The 21971-nt window shown below is 40.8% G+C and overlaps 1 protein-coding gene across 1 annotated transcript in view; it reads right to left on the bottom strand.

Moving 5' to 3' along the window:
- The window catches only part of cdk17 (cyclin dependent kinase 17), a 45792-nt gene that overhangs the window by 5846 nt on the left and 17975 nt on the right, over positions 1–21971 (bottom strand). Inside the window, exons 2-13 of the mRNA XM_014975103.2 lie at positions 20984–21128; positions 16586–16753; positions 8589–8722; positions 5355–5480; positions 3762–3818; positions 3540–3654; positions 2756–2850; positions 2355–2417; positions 986–1109; positions 680–800; positions 376–473; positions 183–288 (exon numbers count right to left, since the gene is read on the bottom strand). Coding sequence (XP_014830589.1) covers positions 183–288; positions 376–473; positions 680–800; positions 986–1109; positions 2355–2417; positions 2756–2850; positions 3540–3654; positions 3762–3818; positions 5355–5480; positions 8589–8722; positions 16586–16753; positions 20984–21110 — 1334 coding nt within the window. The 5' untranslated portion in view covers positions 21111–21128. The remainder of the gene's footprint in view (positions 1–182; positions 289–375; positions 474–679; positions 801–985; positions 1110–2354; positions 2418–2755; positions 2851–3539; positions 3655–3761; positions 3819–5354; positions 5481–8588; positions 8723–16585; positions 16754–20983; positions 21129–21971) is intronic.

Genomic DNA, 21971 nt, shown 5'->3' on the forward strand with positions numbered 1-21971 from the left:
ACTCATGGGAGGAAGGAAGCGCACAGCCGGCTCTAATGTTCGGCAGGATTTCCTGCCTGAAATGGCCAAACACACTCAGAAATGCACAACATCACTGGACGCATTCAAACCAGCCAGTGGGTGCATAACGAGAAATAAACGAGCACAAAACAAGAAGAAGAAGAAGAAGCAGCAGCGTGTACCTGGGTGCGTGATTGATCAACGGCTGTGGTTTGTATTTGGGGAAGTTGTAGGATTTAAACTCTTCAATGGTGGAGATTCCTGGCCAGTTCTCCTCTGTGGGTGTGCCTGAAGTAGTAACAGTCCAATCAGACACAGTCAGATGGCTAATAGCTAGCGTTACCATGACAATCGCATTCAGGATGGGATCCTCACCCAGCAGCCTGAAAATGAGATGGAGCTCATCCTCCACGGTGGAGCCGGGGAACAGAGGCCGACCTGCAGCCATCTCGTAGAATATACAGCCCACCCCCCTGCAAAGCAAACAGCCAATCAGCTGGCAGAATAACAGCGGGCTGGAGAAATGTCACCAAGGCAACATGGTGAGAGGAGGAAGAGGAGGAAGGAAAAAGCACCACGTGGTCGGATGTTTCTCTGGGTTTAGATATATATCTGACTCCATCTGCTTCACTGTTACCATGGGGGAAACTGATGAAGAGGGGCATGATGGGAGATTTACCACATGTCGATCTGTGTGGAGTACTCAGAGGATCCCAGGAGGACATCAGGAGGCCGGTACCAGAGAGTCACCACCTCGTTGGAGTACGTCTTGGTGGGGACAGACTTCGCCCTCGCCAGACCTGCAGAGCATTGGCACACATCAGCAGCCTGGAACCGGAGCGTTTCCATCGGAAACGGCCTCCTGCATCTAGCAGTTTTGGAGCTGATTTTTCAGCCAATTTATGCTAAAAACTTTTTTGCCTTCCTGTTATCAGCTCTCTCTCTTTCACACAGACTGAACAGGAGCTGTTGAGGTTCCTCTTACCAAAATCAGCCAACTTCAGTTCCCCTCTTTCATTGATTAGGAGGTTCTGTGGCTTCAGGTCCCTGTGGAGAACTTTCCTCTTGTGACAGTAAGACAGCCCTCGTAAAATCTGGAACAGGAAGATCTGAAAACACACATTTCAGGATCTAATGAATTTACTGTCATCTGAGCAAACATTTAGTCTGAGCAACTTTGCAAATTTTAGAATGTTGAATTGGATCTAAATATGACTTTTTTTTAACCTTACATATAAAATCTCACTATGTCGAAATGTTTCATCATCCGAACCCCTCTCTCTCTCTCTGAACCTATGGTGGCCCAAAGAGGTTAGCGAAATGCAAAAGCCATAACACAACAAAAGCCAAAGCGGCTAAGCAACGCTACGCTACAGAGTCTATCAGCAATTCTGTTAAATGCCAGAATTTAAACTAAGATAGAATTTATACAAAAACAGGGTTTATGCTAAAACATAAGTGATGCTAATCAAAAGTTATCCTAACAAGTTTTTCATAATCAGGTTTTTGCTAAAACGGAATTATGCTGAAACGGAATCTCACCAGAATGGAAGTTATCTTAGCGATGGATTATCATCACTTCCGTTTTAACGTAGCTTCCTTTGTGGCTTTTTTTTTTTTTTGCTGTTGCGTTGTGGATTATGCATTTTGTTGACCCTTCTGAGCAACCATACAATTCAGATATTATAATCCATATTTGAATAACAGACTATTACAATGCTTAGCTATTAGAGCTTCCTAAGAAGAGCATAGCTCAACTACAAACAATACAAAATTCAACTGCAAAGATCAGAAAGCACTTCTACCAATATTCCGTTTCATAAAATTGATGTTAAGGTGTTTCTATTGGATTTTAAAGGTCTCACTACTCTAATCCAGCCTATGTAATCACTTTCCACCAAGCAAATCCCCCAATTCCTTCCTAGAGAGGCCTTCTGTTGTTAGAAGCCAAAAGTCAAATCTAAAACTCATGATGAGGCATCGTTCATTTATTACTGCCTCAACATTCTTCCTGAGAACCTGAAGGCTTAGGGTGACTGCTACTTGAACTTTAGGAACTCAGCCGTATATTGACCCAAATTAATTGAGCTTAATTCAGTTTAATTTGATTTTAATCAACCGATTATTAGCCAGTGTAATCTTTTACTACCGTTTTATTTCATTATAAATGAAATGCTTTATGTGTCATCATGATTTATTTGTCTTGTGGTTCAATTAAACTTTATTTTTTTTGTTCAATAAAGTCATGTTTTTGCATTGCTGGTATCTGTTTCTGATATTTCTCATTGCAGTGTTTCTTCAGTTCTGCAGTTCATCTGACATTTGTCCAAGTCGTCTATTAATCATATGCTCACCTTCACGTTGTGCATGCTCATAATGTTTCCACAGTCGTCCATGTACTGCTTCAGATCTTTATCCTGCAGGAGGAGATCATACCACAACTACCATGACTGCCACGAATAGTTAATCGTCTGTTCTATTCAGAGAACAATGCATATTGATCAAAAGTAAACAGGAAGTGGCTTTAAGCTACAGAAGACTGTAAACATCAAATGAAAAAATAAAGCAACAATTTAACAACTAAAAACTAAATAAAAAAGCACAAGTTGGATGATTGTTTTTGGTTTTTCAAGGAAAAACCTAATGAAAGCATAATGGATGGAAATATTTTTAATGTCTTTAAGATAATCGACATAATAAAGAACTAAGGATGGAGCAACATATCGGGTTCCTCTTGGTGTGACATCATGCTTACCAAATACTCAAAGACGAGCGTGAGGCTCTTGTCCGTGTGGACGATGTCGTGTAACGTCACGATGTTGGCGTGTTTCAAGTCTTTTAGAAGTGACACTGCAGAGAAACAGAAGAAGACGACAAAACAACAAACATGTCATTAGGGGATACACTTCCTGTGTTCACTGGGAAATTATGGCTTTGGGGATATTCCACTTGTGACAATTAAGCACTGCAAATGTTTTCGGTAAACATTCAAAACTTTTCCAAGGCTTCCAAGTCCTTTATGTTCATTCGAAAATATAAAATCCAAACATTCACTGAATTTATGGAGGAAGTGTAGAGCAGGCAGGCTGGGCGTACACCAAGAGAAACCAGAGACTGAGAGGAAATAAGGATGGAAGGAGGAGAAGGAAAGAAGGGACAGTTGGAAAGGAGATAGAAAGTAAGGAAGGAAGAACAGAAAGAAATAAAGGACAGAAGAAGTGCTTGAAAGAAAAATAGGATGAACAAATAAGCAGAAGGGAGGAGATAAGAAAAGAGAGAAAAAGGGACAGAAGAAAAGAAAGGAAAACGCAAAGACAGAATTAGGGAAGGGAATAAAAGAGTGAGGATGGAAGGAAGGAGACAAGGAAGAAATTGAAGAAAGGATCTAATTGAGAAAGATGGACACAAGTAAAGTGAGGAAACAAAGGAAAGACAACATTTGGCCAAAGGAATGGTGCTAACAGTGGTGTTATGACGGCTCATCAGACTGCAGCAGTACGCCAGTCGAGCCTCAGCTCTACATCAACGGTGAGGGTCACCTTCTCTGATGGCGGTGCAGGGAGCTCCTTCTTCGTGCTCTAGGCGGATCTCCTTCAGCGCCACCAGGTTGTCCGTCAGCTTACTGCGTCCCTTAAACACCGTGGCGTACGTCCCCTAAACATGACAGCAGGGTTTTAGTGATTCCAGGGAACAAACGGTGACATGTGAGGCGTGCGTATGCTAACTCCTCTTCTGCTAATGCTACTTCAAGGTTTCCTCACCTCTCCAAGCTTGTCCAGCTTGATGTACGTCTCCAGCTTCCCAAAGCCAATTTCAGACTGGAGAGAATGACAAGAAAAATATTTATCAAGTTCTGAATGTGGCATTTTCAAAAAGAATTTAGCTACTGGTAGTTTCGACATGCTGGTAATAGCCCCCATGCTAACACTAGCCTGATGGCCAAAATAAGCATTTTAGCTGGTTTCTCATTTATTAGCTATGTTTATCAGACTCAATGAAGTAATAATAACTAGAAAATTTCGGAAGAAATTTAAACGGGGCCTGCGGTAGGGACCCAGCTTTCTGATGCTAAAAATTAGCATCAATGCTAAAGTGATCTACAATGTACTCAATAGCTTGTGGAGAGTCATGAGCATATTGAGTAACAAGGACTTACTCGATTCAGTATGTTAAAATTAGTGTGCAAGCTAAAATTAGCCAAAATGCTAAGTTAGCATAAATGTTGCCAGTGGCATATGAGGTATAACTTGCATGTTGTCTTACATTGACTTCTTCCATACAGCATGCTAAAGATGGCTAATAAATAAACAAAAAAGCTAAAAAGCTTATTTTTGAGTAAAGGCTACTACTAATGTGGTGAGTGCACTGCTAATGCTAATGCACTGCCTTCTGATTTTTACTTTTGCAAAAGTAAAAATCAGATGGCAATCCTTTTCACTTAGTTATCAGAAAACGCGCTCATCTCTTAGCAACAGATTAACAACAAATATTGTTATTGTTCAAAAAACATTACATTTCTTCTGCTCTTTTGAAATACTAATTATATTATACTACTTAAGAGTTGTGCATTTGGTGAATCTTTCAAAAAAGTGAAAATGTTTTTTTTTTTTTGACATTGGTGATGAATATAATATAAAACACACATTTAACGCAAAAGTAAAAATCTGATTTGTACTTCGTGACATTTCGTTATCTAGTTCGTTGGCTAGTTTTGGCTTATGCACTCCACAGAGTGGAGTTGGTCAACATGCTAGTGATAACTCACATCCTACTGGCAGTGTCAACATGCTAGTTGCTCTACCTGCTAGTGATTGCCTCCATGCTAACATTAGCCTGATAGCTAAAATAAGCAATTTTGCTAATTCTTGAATTATTAGCTATGTTTATCATACTAAATAGAGTATGTCATTCTGGTGATGCCCCATATTCTACCTACACCATTTAAGGTAACCTTAGCATTTTGGCTAATTTTAGCTTGTACACTAATGTTAGAATACTGAGAGAGGTAAGTCACTGTTAGTCAACATGCTAGTGATAACCCACATCCTACTGGCAATCCCAACATGCAAGTCGCAATTGCATGCCAGTAATAGCCAGCATGCAGACCATAATAATGCTAACTGATTTATTGAGTCATTTATTGCTTCTTAATAAGTGCTGTCACATTTTTCATTAGCAAATCTGCAACAAAGCAATATGATCTCCCTCAGCAGTTTCATAATCTGATCTGATGGAAGTCGGAGGCGAGCAACTGGGACTCTTTGCCTCTCGCTGGGCCAGTTGCCGTGGAAACCAGCCCAGAGGGAACCTCGGTAATGAGTGTGCGAGTGCAGGGAGAGGAGGCTGGAACTGACCAGCGAGGCGCGGCGGGAGCGGCGGCTCAGCGGCTGGTCAAAGGGCGGGCTGCTGAGCTGCAGCTTCTCCAGGTAGCCGTCTGGGATGCGGATGTCAGCAGGCAGCGACAGACGCTTGTTCAGGTCCTGAAAGCACACGGGGTCATCAGTTCACCTCATGAGAACAGCAACGTCCATTTTCACCAGCTGGATTCATTAATCTTTGATATACACGGTTAGGTACCAACAGGAGCTAATGGCTGACAGCCACTGTTGCTGCTCTGCAATCTGCTCCCATCACAGCATGAGGACAGACTAGCTTCTCCAACCTGGCTCATGCTACATGAATATATATAGTTAGATAAATATTCACACCCTTTTTATGTTATATTACATCACAAATACAAACTTCTGTGTGGCAAATTGGGATTTGACTTAATTGACCAACACGAAGTAGCAAAAAGTTTTATGAAGGAACAAAAAAGATGGATTTTTGTCATAATGTGCTACAGGTGTGGCAGACACATGGAGATCCTACTGAAGCGTTTAACTGCCAAAGATCAGAAATACATTCAGGAGTAGTATCTTATTAAATGAGAAAACTCTAATGTGTCAGAGCAATGAGGAACTCTCAGTTTAACTGGTTCTAACAAGGTTATTTATTGTTTTAATCTGTTTTGCATCTTGTTATAACGAGGTTTTCTTGTTAAAAAGAAAAATGTTCTCATTTCAACATGAAACCTTTTCATTATAAAGAGATGGAAAACTTGTGAGAATGAAAAAGTTTTTTTGTTAAAACATTTTCATGTCAAGAAGTTTTACATCTCGTTATAACAAAAAGGTTTTCTCCTTTTAACAAGTTGCTGCTCCCAATTTTATTTCCAAGCTCTGGCAGTTAAACTCTTCGGTAATATTCAGCTCCCTTGAGTCAAAATGTCGCTTTTGCTGGAAAAGGAGGGGAAAAAAATAAAAAATGCATCGCCATAGCACGGTGCAGCCACTACCATGGATGGTGTCTGTCACAGGGAACCTCAATAAATCCACTGATGTTTGCTGCTGCAACATGATGAAGGTAGTAAGTTAAGGGGTGTGACTACTGCCAGGAGAAGATGGAACTCTGAGTCCACCCACACACTCATACAGCATCTGAAATAACTCTCCACTTCCAATGACAGATGAGGTCCATCAGGTAAAAATACAGGACCGCTCGTGTTGGCATGACTGCAGCAGAAGCTTAAAAAGACTTACTTTATAAACACACACACACACACCTCGTCATCTGAAGGCAGCAGGGCCGTTCCTGTCTAGAAGTTTCAGTTTCTCCTCAGGATCAAAGCTAAACACCAGGAGGCGTGACAGCTAACAACTCAGAGAGAGAAAACTCTCTGAACGTCTCACCAGCAGAACCTGAGCTGTCTGAAACCGAGGCAACACTTTCATCTGGCTGAAGAATAATGATGCTCAGTATAGACCGGACTTCAAATATTCTATTTATTACAGAAGTTTCCACCAACTTACTCACAGTTAAATAATAGGAAGATGTTGAACTGGCTTTATTTCTGTCATTACTGACTATTTTTGGACTCTGAATGTCTCCATGACAACCATTAAACCCCATCTACCAGTTGTTTAGTAGGTGTACCAAGAAAAACAGCCTTTTCTGTTCCATCATCATAAATATAATCAACAGACTAGGACTGGGCATTTTCTAAAAACAAACAGTCTACTTCATGTTTGGGACAGACTATTTAAGGGTCAGGACTGCTGGTGGAAAGTTAAATTATACTCTAATGTGGTTAGTTTTAAGTTAATTCATGATTCAACAAGGGATTGATTACTTTTCCTCATTGGGCCACATTGGTTTGGAAAGATGCTGATGGTCTGAAGTAGACAGGCACAGATAAGAGTATTGAGGCCGATATCACATTAACATTTCGTTTTTGGTTCTTCAATATTTGAAGAAAAAAAACAAAACATCCGCACTGCTGACTTCACCATTGCTTCTCTACTTCAATTAAGCTACCCATAATGCTGCTCTGCATCACCATCAAATGACCAACCTCAAAAAAAAAAAGTTGTGAATTGTTGTTAATATCGGCCCAGTTCTATTTATCGGACCAATATCAAAATGATAAAAAAAGATTAATATTTTGTGCTGATATATTTTGCATTCTTACTCTGAATCATGAAAGTTCAGAATAAAAAAGAAAAGAAAAAAAAAAACAAGAGCAGGAAACAGGAAATAAACTGCTCTGTATCAACATCACATTTCTCATGTAGTCATTTTATGAGGCACAGATGAAGAAGTAATAAGCTAGCTCTTTGCAAATTAGTACAATTGTTTTGGTTTAATTTCTATATTTTTGAGTGTTTATAAGGACAAACTTTGTGTGTTCTGAACAGAATTACTAAAACACTGTTTTTTTGCTACTTCCACATAACAGACCCAATATGTTGCTGATTGTGTGTGTGTGCGTGTGTGTTGGGTCAAGTGATCATTACCACATCCTTGAGTTCCTCTTCTGTTCTGCACCCAGCATTCAAAACAAGTGAAAAATAGGTCAGTGTGTAGTTGTGAGCGAGAACCCACATTAGCATCAGAGGTGCCGGGTTTTGATTTGTTGTGTTCTCTTCTCGGCCAGCAGGGGGCAGTACACCTCCAGGCTGAGTGGCTGCTGGAACACACACATTTCTGGTTTACCACCTCAGCTGGTTGCTTTAATCACTAGAGGGGAACAACACACCAGCAGGCAGAGCAACGTAATGATGCTGAGGGTCAGCGTGTGCGTTCATAAACCCAGAGAGGGTTTATCCGAGATGGGAGCTCTTCTTGTTCTTACAGCTGAGCTGGAAAAAAGGACTGAATCCATTTGTCATATCTGACACCTCTGGGTGGTTCTCTGGATTTTCTTCTTGATAAAAAAAAAATCAAAACGTTACTGATTAAATCTAACACGGCTGAACCTGACCACAGAAGAAAAATGGACCGCGCTTGTTTCCAGTATCGGAGCCGATGACAGCCATGTGTTTAAACGCCCACTTGGTAGAAAATCTATTTTCCAGTCTGCTCTCAAGCTGTGACAGCTGACATGAAGAAAAATCATACAGTCTCTCTACCAGATTCTCCAGGGAGCATCCCAGATATCAGTATCCTCACATCCAAAGCCGAGGAGTCAGTTACCGGCCCTGCCCCCCTCTTAGCCCACTGCAGTGTGTGTGTGTGTGTGTGTGTGTCTGCATGTGACAGGGTCTCACCTCCATGGAGATCCGGCGGTGAACTCTGTTCCTCAGACAGACGCCCGTCGGGGACTGGACCTCATCTGAAGATGTTCCTGAAGCCTGGTCGCTTTCCCCATCAGAACCCATCTTCAGGTTCTCATGGACAATGTCTGGATGGAGAAAAGTAAACCAACCGCACGGTTATTTCAAATAAAATTTATTGAGAGCCTCTTACTATAAATCAGATCTGCTCCAGGTTGGGTGTTTTCACACATTAATAGTTTGGTAGACTCTGTTCAACTGAGGACTAAAATCCTGACCGTTGTTACATTTCCAGCTGCTGCAGTTCACTTTTACTGTGTCAAACGAATCAAACCCTTTGAAAAACATGTTTACCCTGTAACCTGTGGGGGCGCTGCACCAGGAACCACTGAAGAAAACGACATAACGACATGGACGCAACTTCCTTCTTCACAAAATGTAAACAAAAATGCTAGCGCTAGACTCCCACGTTTGTTTTGGTTGCATTTACCCAGAGTGCACTGTGCTGCAGTCTACTTCCTGCTTTTGGAGTGGTCTTCGGTCAGCTTGGCATTCACATACGCATTTAAACAGCACCAGAGTTTACTTCAACTGAACTGAGATCGAGGTTTGTAGGCAGATCAGTTTGGATTTTTGGTCCACATCAGAGTTTGTGCATTGAGTCGTCCCCAAATGAACCGGACTTTCTAGGCAAACAGACTGGAGTTGGGTTAAAGTGGACTAAACAGAGTGAATGCATCCTAAAACTCTGTGGTACTCCTGTACATCTACTGGTGGCTTTCATAAACTCAGGTTCTCCTCCAGCCTTGATTGACACAAAGTCAGTCGTTTTAAACCTTTCAATTGTTGCTCAGACTGTAGCTGAGCAGGTTTAGAGAATTAACTTCTCTATGCTGCTAATCCTGGCCCTTGAAGGTCCAAACACCACAGTATTATGTGGTGTGTGAGAGAAAGGGCCTCCGAGTCATTTCCTTTTTGCACTTAAAGTAGGCAGTCATGCATATGACCCCAGCTATTAGTCTGATCCAGGACAGAGGTGAGTCTGCATACAGGTGGGAGGTGGATCAGCTGGCCCAGTGGTCTGATCAGAACTGCCTAGAGCTCAGCCCAATAAAGAGAAGATGGTTGACTTCTAGAAACACTCTGGAAGTCCTGGATCACTTCTGATTTCTAGAACTCTCCATTCAGGAGATGTACAGGTCTAGGGTCAGGAAAAAGTGTAGATAACCTCTCTGCAGACCCCGCACACCCTGGACACAAACCGCTTAAGCTCTCACTTTCAGCAACAGAGCACCATTTGCCTCAAGTTTTGCTGCAGTTTTTCTAAGGCTTTGCATTTAAGTTAAAGAGATTTCATAGCAGGCGTTTTCCCACCTCAAACATTCACTCAATGCCTTGCTGTTCGACACAGTAATGGTTATCAAACGAACATGGAGCTGAAAGTCCTCCTTCCAGGGCTACAACGAGAAACCACAGCCTGCTCCATTTCCTCCCAGGCAATAAAACTCCCACCACTACTGAAACCCAGCTGGAGAAAATGTGTGTATGTACAAGCCCCATGCCCACCCTCTCCTCCATTCACACACACATATATATATACACAGTTAATGAGTGGCTATGGCTGAGCAGCTCTGTCATCAATGTGTCAGCGACTCCAACCATGAAGTCTGTCATCAAACGTGACACTTGGAGAAGATTGAATTTTTTTTATTTTTAAAGGTTTTGTTGGCTCTAGTGGCCTTTATTTGAAAGGAAAGAGGGAAGGGGAGACATGCGGCAAATGTCACCAGGCCGGGAATTGAACCTGTGACCACCATCACGAGGACCAAGGGCTCTATACATGGGTTGTGCTTTGCCCCTGCGCCACTACAGCACGCTGAAGGGAGATTCAATTTTGAACATAACATCTATATTATTATAGATAAAATATTAAAAGTTATGCCACCTCCCGCTATGATCAAAACATTTCTACCTTTTCCACCCCAATTTGCTGTTTCCTAAAAGAAAGCAGACTATGTACCACGACTGTTCGACGTAGTATATAATTACCAGTTTAGTTTGCTGAAATGACCTCCGTTAAAAAAAAAAAAGCAGAAAGAGGAAAAGGTCTGAATCAGACAATATTTCCATCCAGGGGTTTTGTTGAGTGCGCAGAGAAAGGTGTGGGAGGAGAGGAGCAGGAAAGGAGTCAAATATGAGAATTTCCTGCTAGGCTTGCAATCAAGCCTAGCAGGCAGTGTTGTGGTACTCGAGATCGGTCTTGGTCTCGAGTCCGGTCTTAAGACCGTTTTCTGAAGGTCTCGGTCTCGTCTCGGACTCGACCGTATTTGGTCTCGGTCTTGTCTCGGTCTCGGGCTCTGAGGACTCGGCATTTTATTTCAAGACCAGTCGAGACCGCAACTGTGAAAATATCACTAAACGTGCAGCATACTGTCCAGTTTATTTGTTAACATCTTTGTTTTCAGTGGATGCAAAACTCACCGATTAAAATCCAAGCAACTACGTGTTTCTCCCCCTCCCCCCTCCCCACCTTTCACTCATCACACATAAGAATTTGTGATGAAAAAAAGTCACTCACTGCCTGAATTATTGTGCGGAGATGTTGACTGACCTGTCGCAGGTCAGTCAACATCAACATATGTCCAAAAGTCTGCAATATAGTGATGTGACATTCAGAAACAGTCGATTCTTCTCCACGGCTCTTTATTTATTAGATAGGACTGGAGTGTCACTCACTGAGAGCCGTTGTTCTATCAGATTACCATACACTGTCAGAATAGCATACGTGCAGTGAGTACCATGCCTGCGCATGCGCATTAAGAAGTCCGACCGTCAGAGGAGTTGTCAGTTCACCATATGCAGCAAGTTATGACGAAAATAAGTCATTAAATTGTTTTCAATGATAACTATATAGATATACATGTGTTGTCATGGTTGCAAAGTGTATTTAAAGCAGGTCTGGCTGCAGCTGGAGTCAGCTACAACACACGCCCGTGTAAAACTCACTTAACCGCTAAGTCAGGATGCCATACAACTGTTAATAACAGATCTACGTCACGATTCTATGTTCCTAGCATACATGCAGTGAGTACCATGCCAGCGCATGCGCCTTAAGAAGTCCGACCGTCAGTGGAGTTGTCAGTTCAGCATATGCAACAAGTTATGACGAAAATAAGTCATTAAATTGTTTATAATATGACATAATATGATAACTAGATAGATATACATGCGTTGTCGTGGTTTCAAAGTGTATTTAAAGTAGGTCTGGCTGCAGCTGGATGCCATACAACTGTTAATAACCAAGTGTATGATGATCTACGTCATGATTCTATGTTGCTGATTAAATAAAATCATATGGTAATGACAGCGTATGCATGTCTGAGCTAAGAGTATGACTATCTGGCAACGTATGCTGATCTGACAGAACACCGTGAGTTCGTGTTAAGCGTATGACGATCTGACCTGACAGAACACCCGTTCTTTGTTCTAGTAATGCTCTGAGTACACTGCATCATTATTTAATTATGTACGTTGATATTTAAATGAACAAATAACTAAAACACAAGAACGAAAGAGCACGCAGAGCATGCACATTGCTCTTTGTTTTTGTTCAAAGTGGCAGCTGTAATGTCTGCCATGGTGTCAGACTACCTGGCTTCATGTACTGGGAGAGAGAGTGAAAACAGTCCCGATGAGCGCCTTCTGTTTGGTTACTTCTTGCTTGTTGCTCCTTGGTCAGTGTTCATAGTTGAGTGTTATTTACCATCAGGGCATTGCCTCAATTGCTATGTTTAATGGTGCAACAGTGGTGGATTCTTATATGAGCAATATGGGCAAATTCCCAGGGTGTTATGTTTTTAGGGATGGCACGAGACCATCACACAGAGACATAACACAGAAATGGAATATTTAATATTGGTAAAATGTATTAAGTATTTAATATCTAGGTGTTTTTATGGGAATATGGATCTTTCAGATTATTCTGAGAAGCAATTTCGATCATATTTTACATTTTATTGTGTCATGTAGCATGGCCGCTGGTCTTGGTCTTGACTCGGTCTCGACTTTCCTCGGTCTTGGTCTTGACTTGGTCTCGGACCCTAAAAGTCTTGGTCTTGTCTCGGTCTCGATACACTCTGGTCTTGGTCTTGTCTTGGTCTCGGGTTAGGTGGTCTTGAACACAACACTGCTAGCAGAAAATTTGTTCTCTTTTCTTTTGCCCATTTGATAAGTCATATTTGATCAGATTTGTGCAAAAACCACAGAAACACATGTAAACGTTTAGATTCGTCTATAAAATCAGTGAATCCATCAAGATACCACCAGTCATGATGATGAAACTCTGGATTTCTGTACATCCCTGAAGGGCGTCAAGAAAGATAGTCGTCAATAAAACACAATTGCGTGGTTTTTTTAACATGTAATGTTTTTTCTTGAATGTTTTGTTCAAAAAATTAATAAATATACCAATTAAAAACAATAAGGTTGGTATTTATCAGCTTTTTTTCTCATGCGTATCACTATGTTTTGACTTCAATAAACCTAAACATGAGCAGAAGGAGAAAAGCAACTAACCTGAAAGAAAACACACAGGATTCCTGTCCTCCACATTCTGAGGCATACTTGAGTTATCGCCACCCAGTAACAGCATTTAAACATTTTGGATTTAATTTCATAATCCATGCGGGCAGATTTTTTTTTTTTTAATCATAGGGAACACATGTTTCATTTTGAAAAATAGCTGGAATACTGCAGGTGGGGCTTTACTAATGCTTCTTTTGTTTTCAGTTTTGGATTAGGCTTCATTGATAAAAAGCCAATTTCATCCTCTTCTAATTATTCCTCAATTATCATCAGGACAGTGTGTTTGGGATCGGAAAATCCCATCATTCTCAATTTTTTTTATTGTTGAATCATTCCATTTATTTTCCCTTAATAAAATCATGTAGTTGTAGAACTTTAACTTTACCCTCATAATTCTGACTTTTGAAAAAAATAATTTGAAAATAGCTTTGTTTATTTACTCAGAAAATCTCAGTCTGACATTAAAACATGTTTAATGATCTGAAACATGTGAATATGACAAAAAACAAACAGAAAAGCTTATTTTATAGATTATTTAGATAAGCCTTAGTAGTTTTCTTTCCTTCTAACTCAATAACAGAGTTGCCTTTATAATTCAAGCTTTATGTTTAAAATTAATCCGTTTTACTCAATAAGCTCTGCTCACCTATTGTTTCAAAAATCAAGTCATAACTGTGTCAGATTTCCAGTATTTTTGCAACAATTTAATCCAACATCAAAAATCAAATGAACAGACTGATTGCTGTTATTTTAGAAAAATGACTGATCAAAAATGGAAAATCAAACTTAAGAACATCTTTACTTTTTTGTTTTTTTTTTCTTCCATATGTCTCTTCCAATCTTCTCCTCTTCCTCCTGAGGTTTTCACCAGGCAGCAGCTTATCTCAGCGCTGCTCTTTAACTCGTGTACATCTTCTCCAGATTCTTTTGCCTGATTTGATCTGTCCTACTTTCCTCGCCGCTCAACCTTCATCTATTTTCGCATACCTCTCCGCCATCTCTTCCCTCCCAGAATTCCTCCTGTGTGAACACCCCAGACTTTCTGTTTTCATTCCATCAGCCGACTCTGTTAAAACATCCACACACCGCTTCTCCGTTAACTTCGTCTGTTTGGTTTTTATAACCAATTTCTCTCTCAACAAACTTTCGCTGAATTCACTTTGCAGTGTTTCATCCTGAATATTTAACACAACCTTTTTTTTTTTCCCTTTCTCATTCTGAAGCTCTGAATGAGCTCTGTTCCTCCTCTGTTCCTCCTCATTAGCATGTCTGATAATGAACACAGAGTGCAACAGCTAGATGTGGAACATCCACGTCCTACTTAGCTGTCCCCTTTTTACATCCAAGTCCCTCTAACTGGGACAGGGTCCAGTGTGGGGCTCAATGGGTCCTTGTAGCATTTCCGGGCCCAGAGAAGTGGACCATCTGTTGGACAGAACGGTTCTGACAATGCAGCTGCAGCATTCAGGAAGGAAACATGCTGAGGTACAGATGATTGATTTATAGCATCATAGGAACAAGAGGAGGAGGATAACTGATGTCTAATGTATAGCTAGTTGGGAACATTGGCGTTTCTTTAACAAGCAGAGATTTAAACAAAAAACTATTGGCTGCTCTCTTTAAGAGGACAGAATCACTACAGAATCTGCATGTTACTGCTGCAGCACAGCTACAGGACAGGAGGTTAGAAAAGGTACAGTTTTCGTATTTTCGAAGTTTGAGCGTTATAAATTACAAATAATGCTCAATAATAAACGATCAAATGAGTGGGTAGAAGAATAAACTTAGGAAGTTAGAAAAGTAAAAATTTAATTTAATTCAAGGTGTTTACATAGCACAAAAAATGTCATCTCAAGGCACTTTAAATGAGCAAAGTCAATTCACTGCAAAGATTCATTGATTCATTACTTCAGGACCAACCCACATAATTCTATTTCATTCATGTTTCTGGATTTATTTTTCTACCCTTCTTCTACCCTAGCTGTGTTTCTGTTGACCATATAATTGCACAATTTTACATTTCAAAAATAAATTTGCTTAATTAGTAGTTTTTTGATAAAAAAACTGTTGACATTAGAATGAGGTGTTTTTAGACTGTATCGAAATTTGTTTATTTTGCAAAAGCAGAGAAATGAGAGTGTGTTTGCACAGCTCAGGACCTTTAAATAATAACTTGTTTACTGAGGCAACCTAAACTAGTTATGAGAACATCAATGTTATTTCATTTCTAATAGCAACATGAATTTCTTTCACACATTGATTCTCTAGATTGACTCGAAACAAACTTGAGCTGCATAAAAGCTTTAAACAAAAGCCGCAAAGTAACCAAATTAACCTGTGAAGCTAAATCCACCACAGATACGTTACAATATTTCACAGGTTAGAACTGAAACAATGTAGCTGCTGCTCAGCAGTGTCAGGGATGGATCCTCTGAATTACCTCATGGTGATTCCTGAAAGTGTTGAGGCAATACTGTCGTTTGGGGCCACAATAAACGGGCATTACTGTTTACAGAGCTGCTAAAGGCAAAGCTGCTTTTCTAACAGCGCTCTGCGTTACAATCATTTTATCTCAGGTCTTTAAATAAAGCTGTTTGCTTTGTGCTCTGAGTGACATCATACTTTGTTTATTTTATGTTATATTTAGAATTCCTAATTGCTCTTTCTGAACCATTTGATAGAAGGTTTATTTTTACATATCATATTGTCTTTGTCAGTTTCTCATTTGTTTTATATTGGCTGTTCTACTTCTAACTGAACAAATTAAAGTTATGCTGTTTTTACATGTTTGACCAAGCTCGTGAAGCTGTTGGTGTGTTTAAGTGTGCTGTGCTGGTGAAGAGTTATCAAACAAATTTGTATTTCAGTACATTTATGTCTGTGTTAAAAAAAAAAGTAAAACATTTTATGTCAATTCAGCTGTTTTTCCTGTATCAGCCAATACTAAACCTCACATATCAGTATCGGTATTGGAAGGGAAAAAAGTGGGTCGGTGCATCCCCATTCCTAGTCTGATTATTTATCATACCATATAAGCATGTAAATAATAATATAAATGATAATTGGTTCTTATGTCCTGTGAATCATCTTAACGGCTGTGGCTTTGACATATTCTATTGCGTGGCTCAGCTGAGATGAATCAGCTCACGCAGGAAGCTGTGTCACGTTTGTCTGAGTCCCACATCTAGCAGCCCAGGCAGGAGGGTGGGGGAGACCAGGGGGGTCACGGGGAAGCTGGCTCATGGGAATGACGGCGAGTCATTCTGTCGACTGTGTATCTGCATATGTGAGGAAGGAGGGTGGAAATCTCAGCATCATGACATGCTTCCTGTCTGCTGCCGGATGCCATCTGCTTGTTTCCTTCCGTTCCTTCGTGTGTGTGTGTGTGTTGTGTTGGCGAGGCTCACCCAGACGGCTGCCGTTGTTGCGGGGCATGGCCATGAAGGATCCTAGGCTCCCACCGATGACGCTGTGCGGCCGGCGGAGCGGCGGCTTCTTGAAGGAGCCGGTGTACTGGTGCAGGAAGGAGTGCATGCTGTGGGAGGTGGGGGGGCGGCCATTCCTCATGAAGGGCTCTGCAGCAGAAAAACGAGGCGGCTGAGTAAAAATCGATGCAAGAAACGGGGGAAACAGACATTCAGGTGGAAAAATGAAGCCACAGTCAAACTCTAGTCATTTCATAAATCACATATGGCATGGATTCATTCAAAACAACAAAATATTATATTAAATTTAAGCCAACATGTTTAAAACAGAACCAATAGCCCGCCTAAACTATAAAAAGCCACATAAGTATGTGTCAAAGGAAAAGCTCCAAATGTTTTATTTTAAACGTTTAATAAAGCAAGCAGGCAGCAATAATTACGGAGATACATTAACCGATAAACTGAACATTTGATCATAAAAATAAACTTGACTGTTTACAGATTAGATGTTTGTCCCAGTGCTGTACAATGACAGGCTAACCACTACAGCATTTCCAGCCAAAACCAAGTTAAGCCAAACAGTGGCTTCAATATTACATCACCTGGATAATGTTGCAAACCTTTGACATAAATAACTGGTAACAGAAGTGCACAGCAAATTCTGCAGAATTAAATCAACACTATGCTGAGTCTTTTTGGTCCTTATCAAAATTGGTGTTCATTTAACTCCTTCAGAGTTATTTCCACAAGAAATAGTTTAATTTTAACACTTGAAATAGTTATAACTACTCAAACTATTGTTGAAATAACTTTGCAAGAGTTCAATTAATGCTGATTCTGAAAAGGACCAAACAGACTCGGCATAGTGTTGCTTTAACTCTGCAGAATTTGTTGTGTGGCAGGCAGTGAGCCTTACAGTTCTGGCAATTAAAAAGAAAATATTAAGGAACACATGCGAAACATGCCAAACAGACCAAGGGTTTCAGAAACACACCATGCTACAAAGTAGGTTAGCTGCTTTTGTGTTTCAGATTTGAGCTTAGCCAATACCAAGTCAAGCTGACAATGTTACCAGCCGCTTCTCATCAAATACACCGCATTGGAAACCCTTAATGTAAAAAAAATACGTTAACAAAAGTAAGCAAGTATCTAGCCAAGTCAATTGGCATTTGAAGAGACATCTAAAACAGTGACTGACATGCCAAATATGTTTAGCAGACTGTCAATAAAAACACAGATAAGCTAATTTAGAAAAAGGGGTGAGCTGCTTTGGTGTTTACTCATTTAGCAATGCTAATGCTAAGCTACACCAGTAGTTATGGATCATGTTTACTTTCTTTACTCTGAAACCAAGGTAGCCACTGTAACCCCCAAAATAAATCTCAACAAGGACTAAATGTGGCTTAGTCTTTGATGTTATCTTTATTAGCAGCTGTAGCTAGTAGCTGTCCTAATTGTTCTGCTACTTAAAAGAAAAGAAACCAATGAAGGGAACACTGGGAGAAAATATTCTAAGCTTGTTCATGAAAGGTAACTTGACTTTGTTTTCTACAAAAGCAGGACAGCAAAAAATGTTTGTAGACTTGTTGTGAATCTTTGATGTTATTAACTATGTTCAGTAGCAGCTAACTCAGGAGTGGGCAATCCTGGTCCTTGAGGGCCAATGTCCTGCAACTCTTAGATGTCTCCCTGGTCCAACACACTTGAATCCAACAGCTGAATCACCTCCTAAATGCAGTCAGGTTCTCCAGAGTCCTGCTAACGACCTCATTATTTGACTCATGTGTGTTGAAGTAGAGACACATCTAAAAGTTGCAGGAGACCAGCCCTCCAGGCCTGGAGTTGCCCACCCCTGAGCTAGCTTGACGAAAAATAATCAACGAAACATAAAATATCCTAAACATGGTTTATGTTTTTTTAAACAAGAAATATATTTAACAACCTGTTCATAAACAAAAATATTAACATCATGCTACTGTTGAAAAGCAAGCTGGCTCCTTATGCCAGACTTTAGCTAGGCTAATGCTGAGTTAACCCTGTAGCATCTTTACCAACCAACAATTAGTACATTTTGTTTTTCCACCCAAAACCTATGATGGATTGAAAGAAAATTAAGTGTATACAAAGGTTACAGACCAGGTGAGGAAATCCCTTCAACTGGATCTTAACATTAAAATATTTTCCTCCCTTGAGAATGATGGGCAACAGACAACAATGGGCTATCAGCCTTAGTTTATTCATTTGGAACTTCAACTACAAACTTTGGTAAGCAAATGACCCAACCAGGTTTTCTCTCAAAAATTGGATGAACTGGTAGTTTCAACATTAAATTCATACATTTTGTTTCATTTTGACTTATAAAAGTAAGTCTCAAGTCTGCAGATTATCTATCTGCTCCCACAAACCATCTGCTCCACGTCTGCTCTTTAAAACTTTATGTTCAAAGTCTCTGTCATGTTCCTACAAGCTAACCTTACATTTAACACTATGCTGCCTTCAGGGGCAAAAACACAGGGGAATTACAAGATGAATGCACCTCACCTTTAGAGGTGGTACAAATCTTGAAAGTGAGATTTTTTTTAATGGAATTTCTGGATTTCAGTGGAGTGACTGTTCAGGTTCACTCTACTCTTTAAGTATGAATTTATGTGTTTCTGCCCTTTTAGATGGTTTGAATTCACTGGTGCCCTGTTGGTCAAACATTTTGCTTCTGCTCAGCACTTAAATGGAATAGTTTAGCCTCGTACTGCTTTATGCAGCTCAAAGACGTGAAGATTGTATGGTTTGACCCCAACACCTGCTACAGTGTCTCTAATTCATGTGGCTTCACTAGCTGCAGCTCATTCTTAAACTCTGTTATTAGTGAGTCATTCTGAGCAGAAAGCAACAGGGAAAAGGCTGAAAAGGCAAATGTGCTGAAAAAGATGGATGCGCATCCATTTATTCTGAAAGCTGTCGATAAGTGGCAATAGACTGTGTTCATGTATCAGTCAATCCAACGGCTTCCTGGCTGTGTGTAGCTGTGGTACCAAGCAGGACGTTATATAACTGTAAAGACTGAATAAAAGCGGGTCTTTCTGAACAGTGGGTGTCTGTTCCCTACAGATTTGCTGCTTTTTGTGCGAGTAGGCAGGCAATACCAATGTCTTCAGTCTGTTATTCCGTCACCTTGGTGAGGTAAGGAGCAGAGCACAAAGATGTGAATCATGTTTTATGGTATAGGACGAGGTCAGGGTTTGGCTACGATCGAGTTCATTTGAATCAGGAAGAAAGTAATAAAAGTCAACATAACGTCGTCGGAAATCTCCGATACAAGACTCCCTCTGTGTCTGTGCGTGTGTGTGTGTGTGTGTTGGTGAAGTAGCTCCATTCTGTTACATAACTTGATGCAGAGCGACTCGGTGCAAGCCGCTGCAGCTGCAACTGTCTCGCTCACAGAGCCATCTTTCTTAATTCATGGACATCAGCGCTTCATAATCTCAGCACCCCTGAGAGCTGTCAAGACCCAGAAAGCTCAGCAGAGAGCTGTTAAATGTCTGCTGCTGACAGACATGTGGAGGGAGAAGCTTCACTGCCACTCCTCAGGCAACAGTTCACTGCTCGTTTCTCCTTAAACCATGAATTTGTTTTTATTATTCCAATAATTCTAAAGGGCTAAAGGAAATAATACCAACACGTGTTTTTATGCTGAGGGCAGTAATGCGATTGGACACTTGAAAGTTTAAGAGATTTTTTGGCATGTTAATTTTCAGAAAGAAAATGTGCTGCCCTTTCTTTGGTAGAGGCAGTCATTTGGAATCCAAAAGGATGGTAAGGAATTGCAAAATGTGTTACTGTGACAGACCTGTTAGATGTAAGTATAGCTAAACCTGTCACAATAAGTAATAAATCAATTGAATGATGATTTCCATTTGGACAACAGCTGATAAAGAGATGCTCTCCTTTGATGTTGTTGGAAAGCTGCCATTTTGAGAAAACCTGAAAACCTTAGTAGCTAGTTTGAACTACCCGACACTTTTGCCTGTTTTTTCTGTCTAAACTGAATAGCGTATCTTTCTGAAGCGCAATAATGGTTACAGAGACTTCACAATCCATTCTAACTATTGTTGTTTTGTTGGTTTATTTTGAATATTTAAAATGTTTTCCGGTCCTAGTGTTAAATGTTCTACAGAAATATTCGTTTTGTGATCTTTAAGTGGGTGTACTCAAACCGTTATGCCATTATATTATATTAATTTAAAATGGTCTCCAAATGACAATATTGTCGTCCATCGCAATAATTTCAGGCACAATTTATCTGACAGGATGGCAACTCAGCAAAATCTGCATCCTACTTTAGGGACCAGAGTAAACGAGGTTTTACAGTCATCAGGTTGTTACCGTTGTCCTTCGTCCCACCGTCCTCGATGGTCATCTGCTCGGCCAGTTCGGACAGAGATTCGTCGATTGTCAGACTGGGCCGGAGAGTTAACGACAGGCGCTTCTTTATCCTCTTCATCTTCTCCATAGCAGGGCAGTTCACAGCCTGTCGGACACACACACACACACACACACACACACACACACACACACACACACACACACACACACACACACAGTCAGTTTTAAGTGAAGAAGTCCAGTATTTTAGGGTAGTTTTGCTGAATGTTGCAATATGCCAGACGGGGGATTACACAAGGCACCGGCACAGTCCAAAATATCCCCACTCATGAATAACGGAACGCTGCTTTTAATCCAATATTCATTCACTTTGCAAATGCCTGAACAGAGCATGAATAAAGCATGAAGACAGCATAAATAAAGGATGTGCATCACAGCCTGCAACATAGCCGTTTTTCACCTACACACACGTTCACATGGGTACGGAGGGAGAAATTAAGATCTGATGAGGAGGGGCTGGCAGACCCAGCACCAAGGGTGTGTGTGTGTGTGTGTGTGTGTGTTGTGTGCAGTCGTCCAGGTCACAGGAAACACCTTGCTCAATCTGCTCCGAGCCGGTCCCTGCTCATTGTGTCACCCTCTGTTATTGCAATAGTGTGTCTTTGCACAATTAACTGTGTGTGTGTGTGTGTGTGTGTGTGGGGGTGTGTGTGTGTGTGTGTGTGTGTGTGTGAGAAAAGGGCATGCGAGCACGGCTCGAGGAAACGGGGTGAGGAAGCAGCAGCAGAAACGTTCCGCCCGTCCCGTCTCTAAGCTGCGATGAGAAGCTAGCCGCCCCTCCGCCGGTACCGTCCGCCTCCATCGGGCTCTGTCAAGGTTGTTAGCTCGTCTTGTACAAAAGGGACACCATCTGTGAGTCAACACACACACACGCACACACACACGCACACACACACACCCCTGCAACAATTTGTCATTGATGACAGAA

Source organism: Poecilia mexicana, unplaced genomic scaffold (genome assembly GCF_051168715.1).
Source record: "Poecilia mexicana isolate PSO_F unplaced genomic scaffold, ASM5116871v1 scaffold_23, whole genome shotgun sequence".
Taxonomy (NCBI): domain Eukaryota; kingdom Metazoa; phylum Chordata; class Actinopteri; order Cyprinodontiformes; family Poeciliidae; genus Poecilia; species Poecilia mexicana.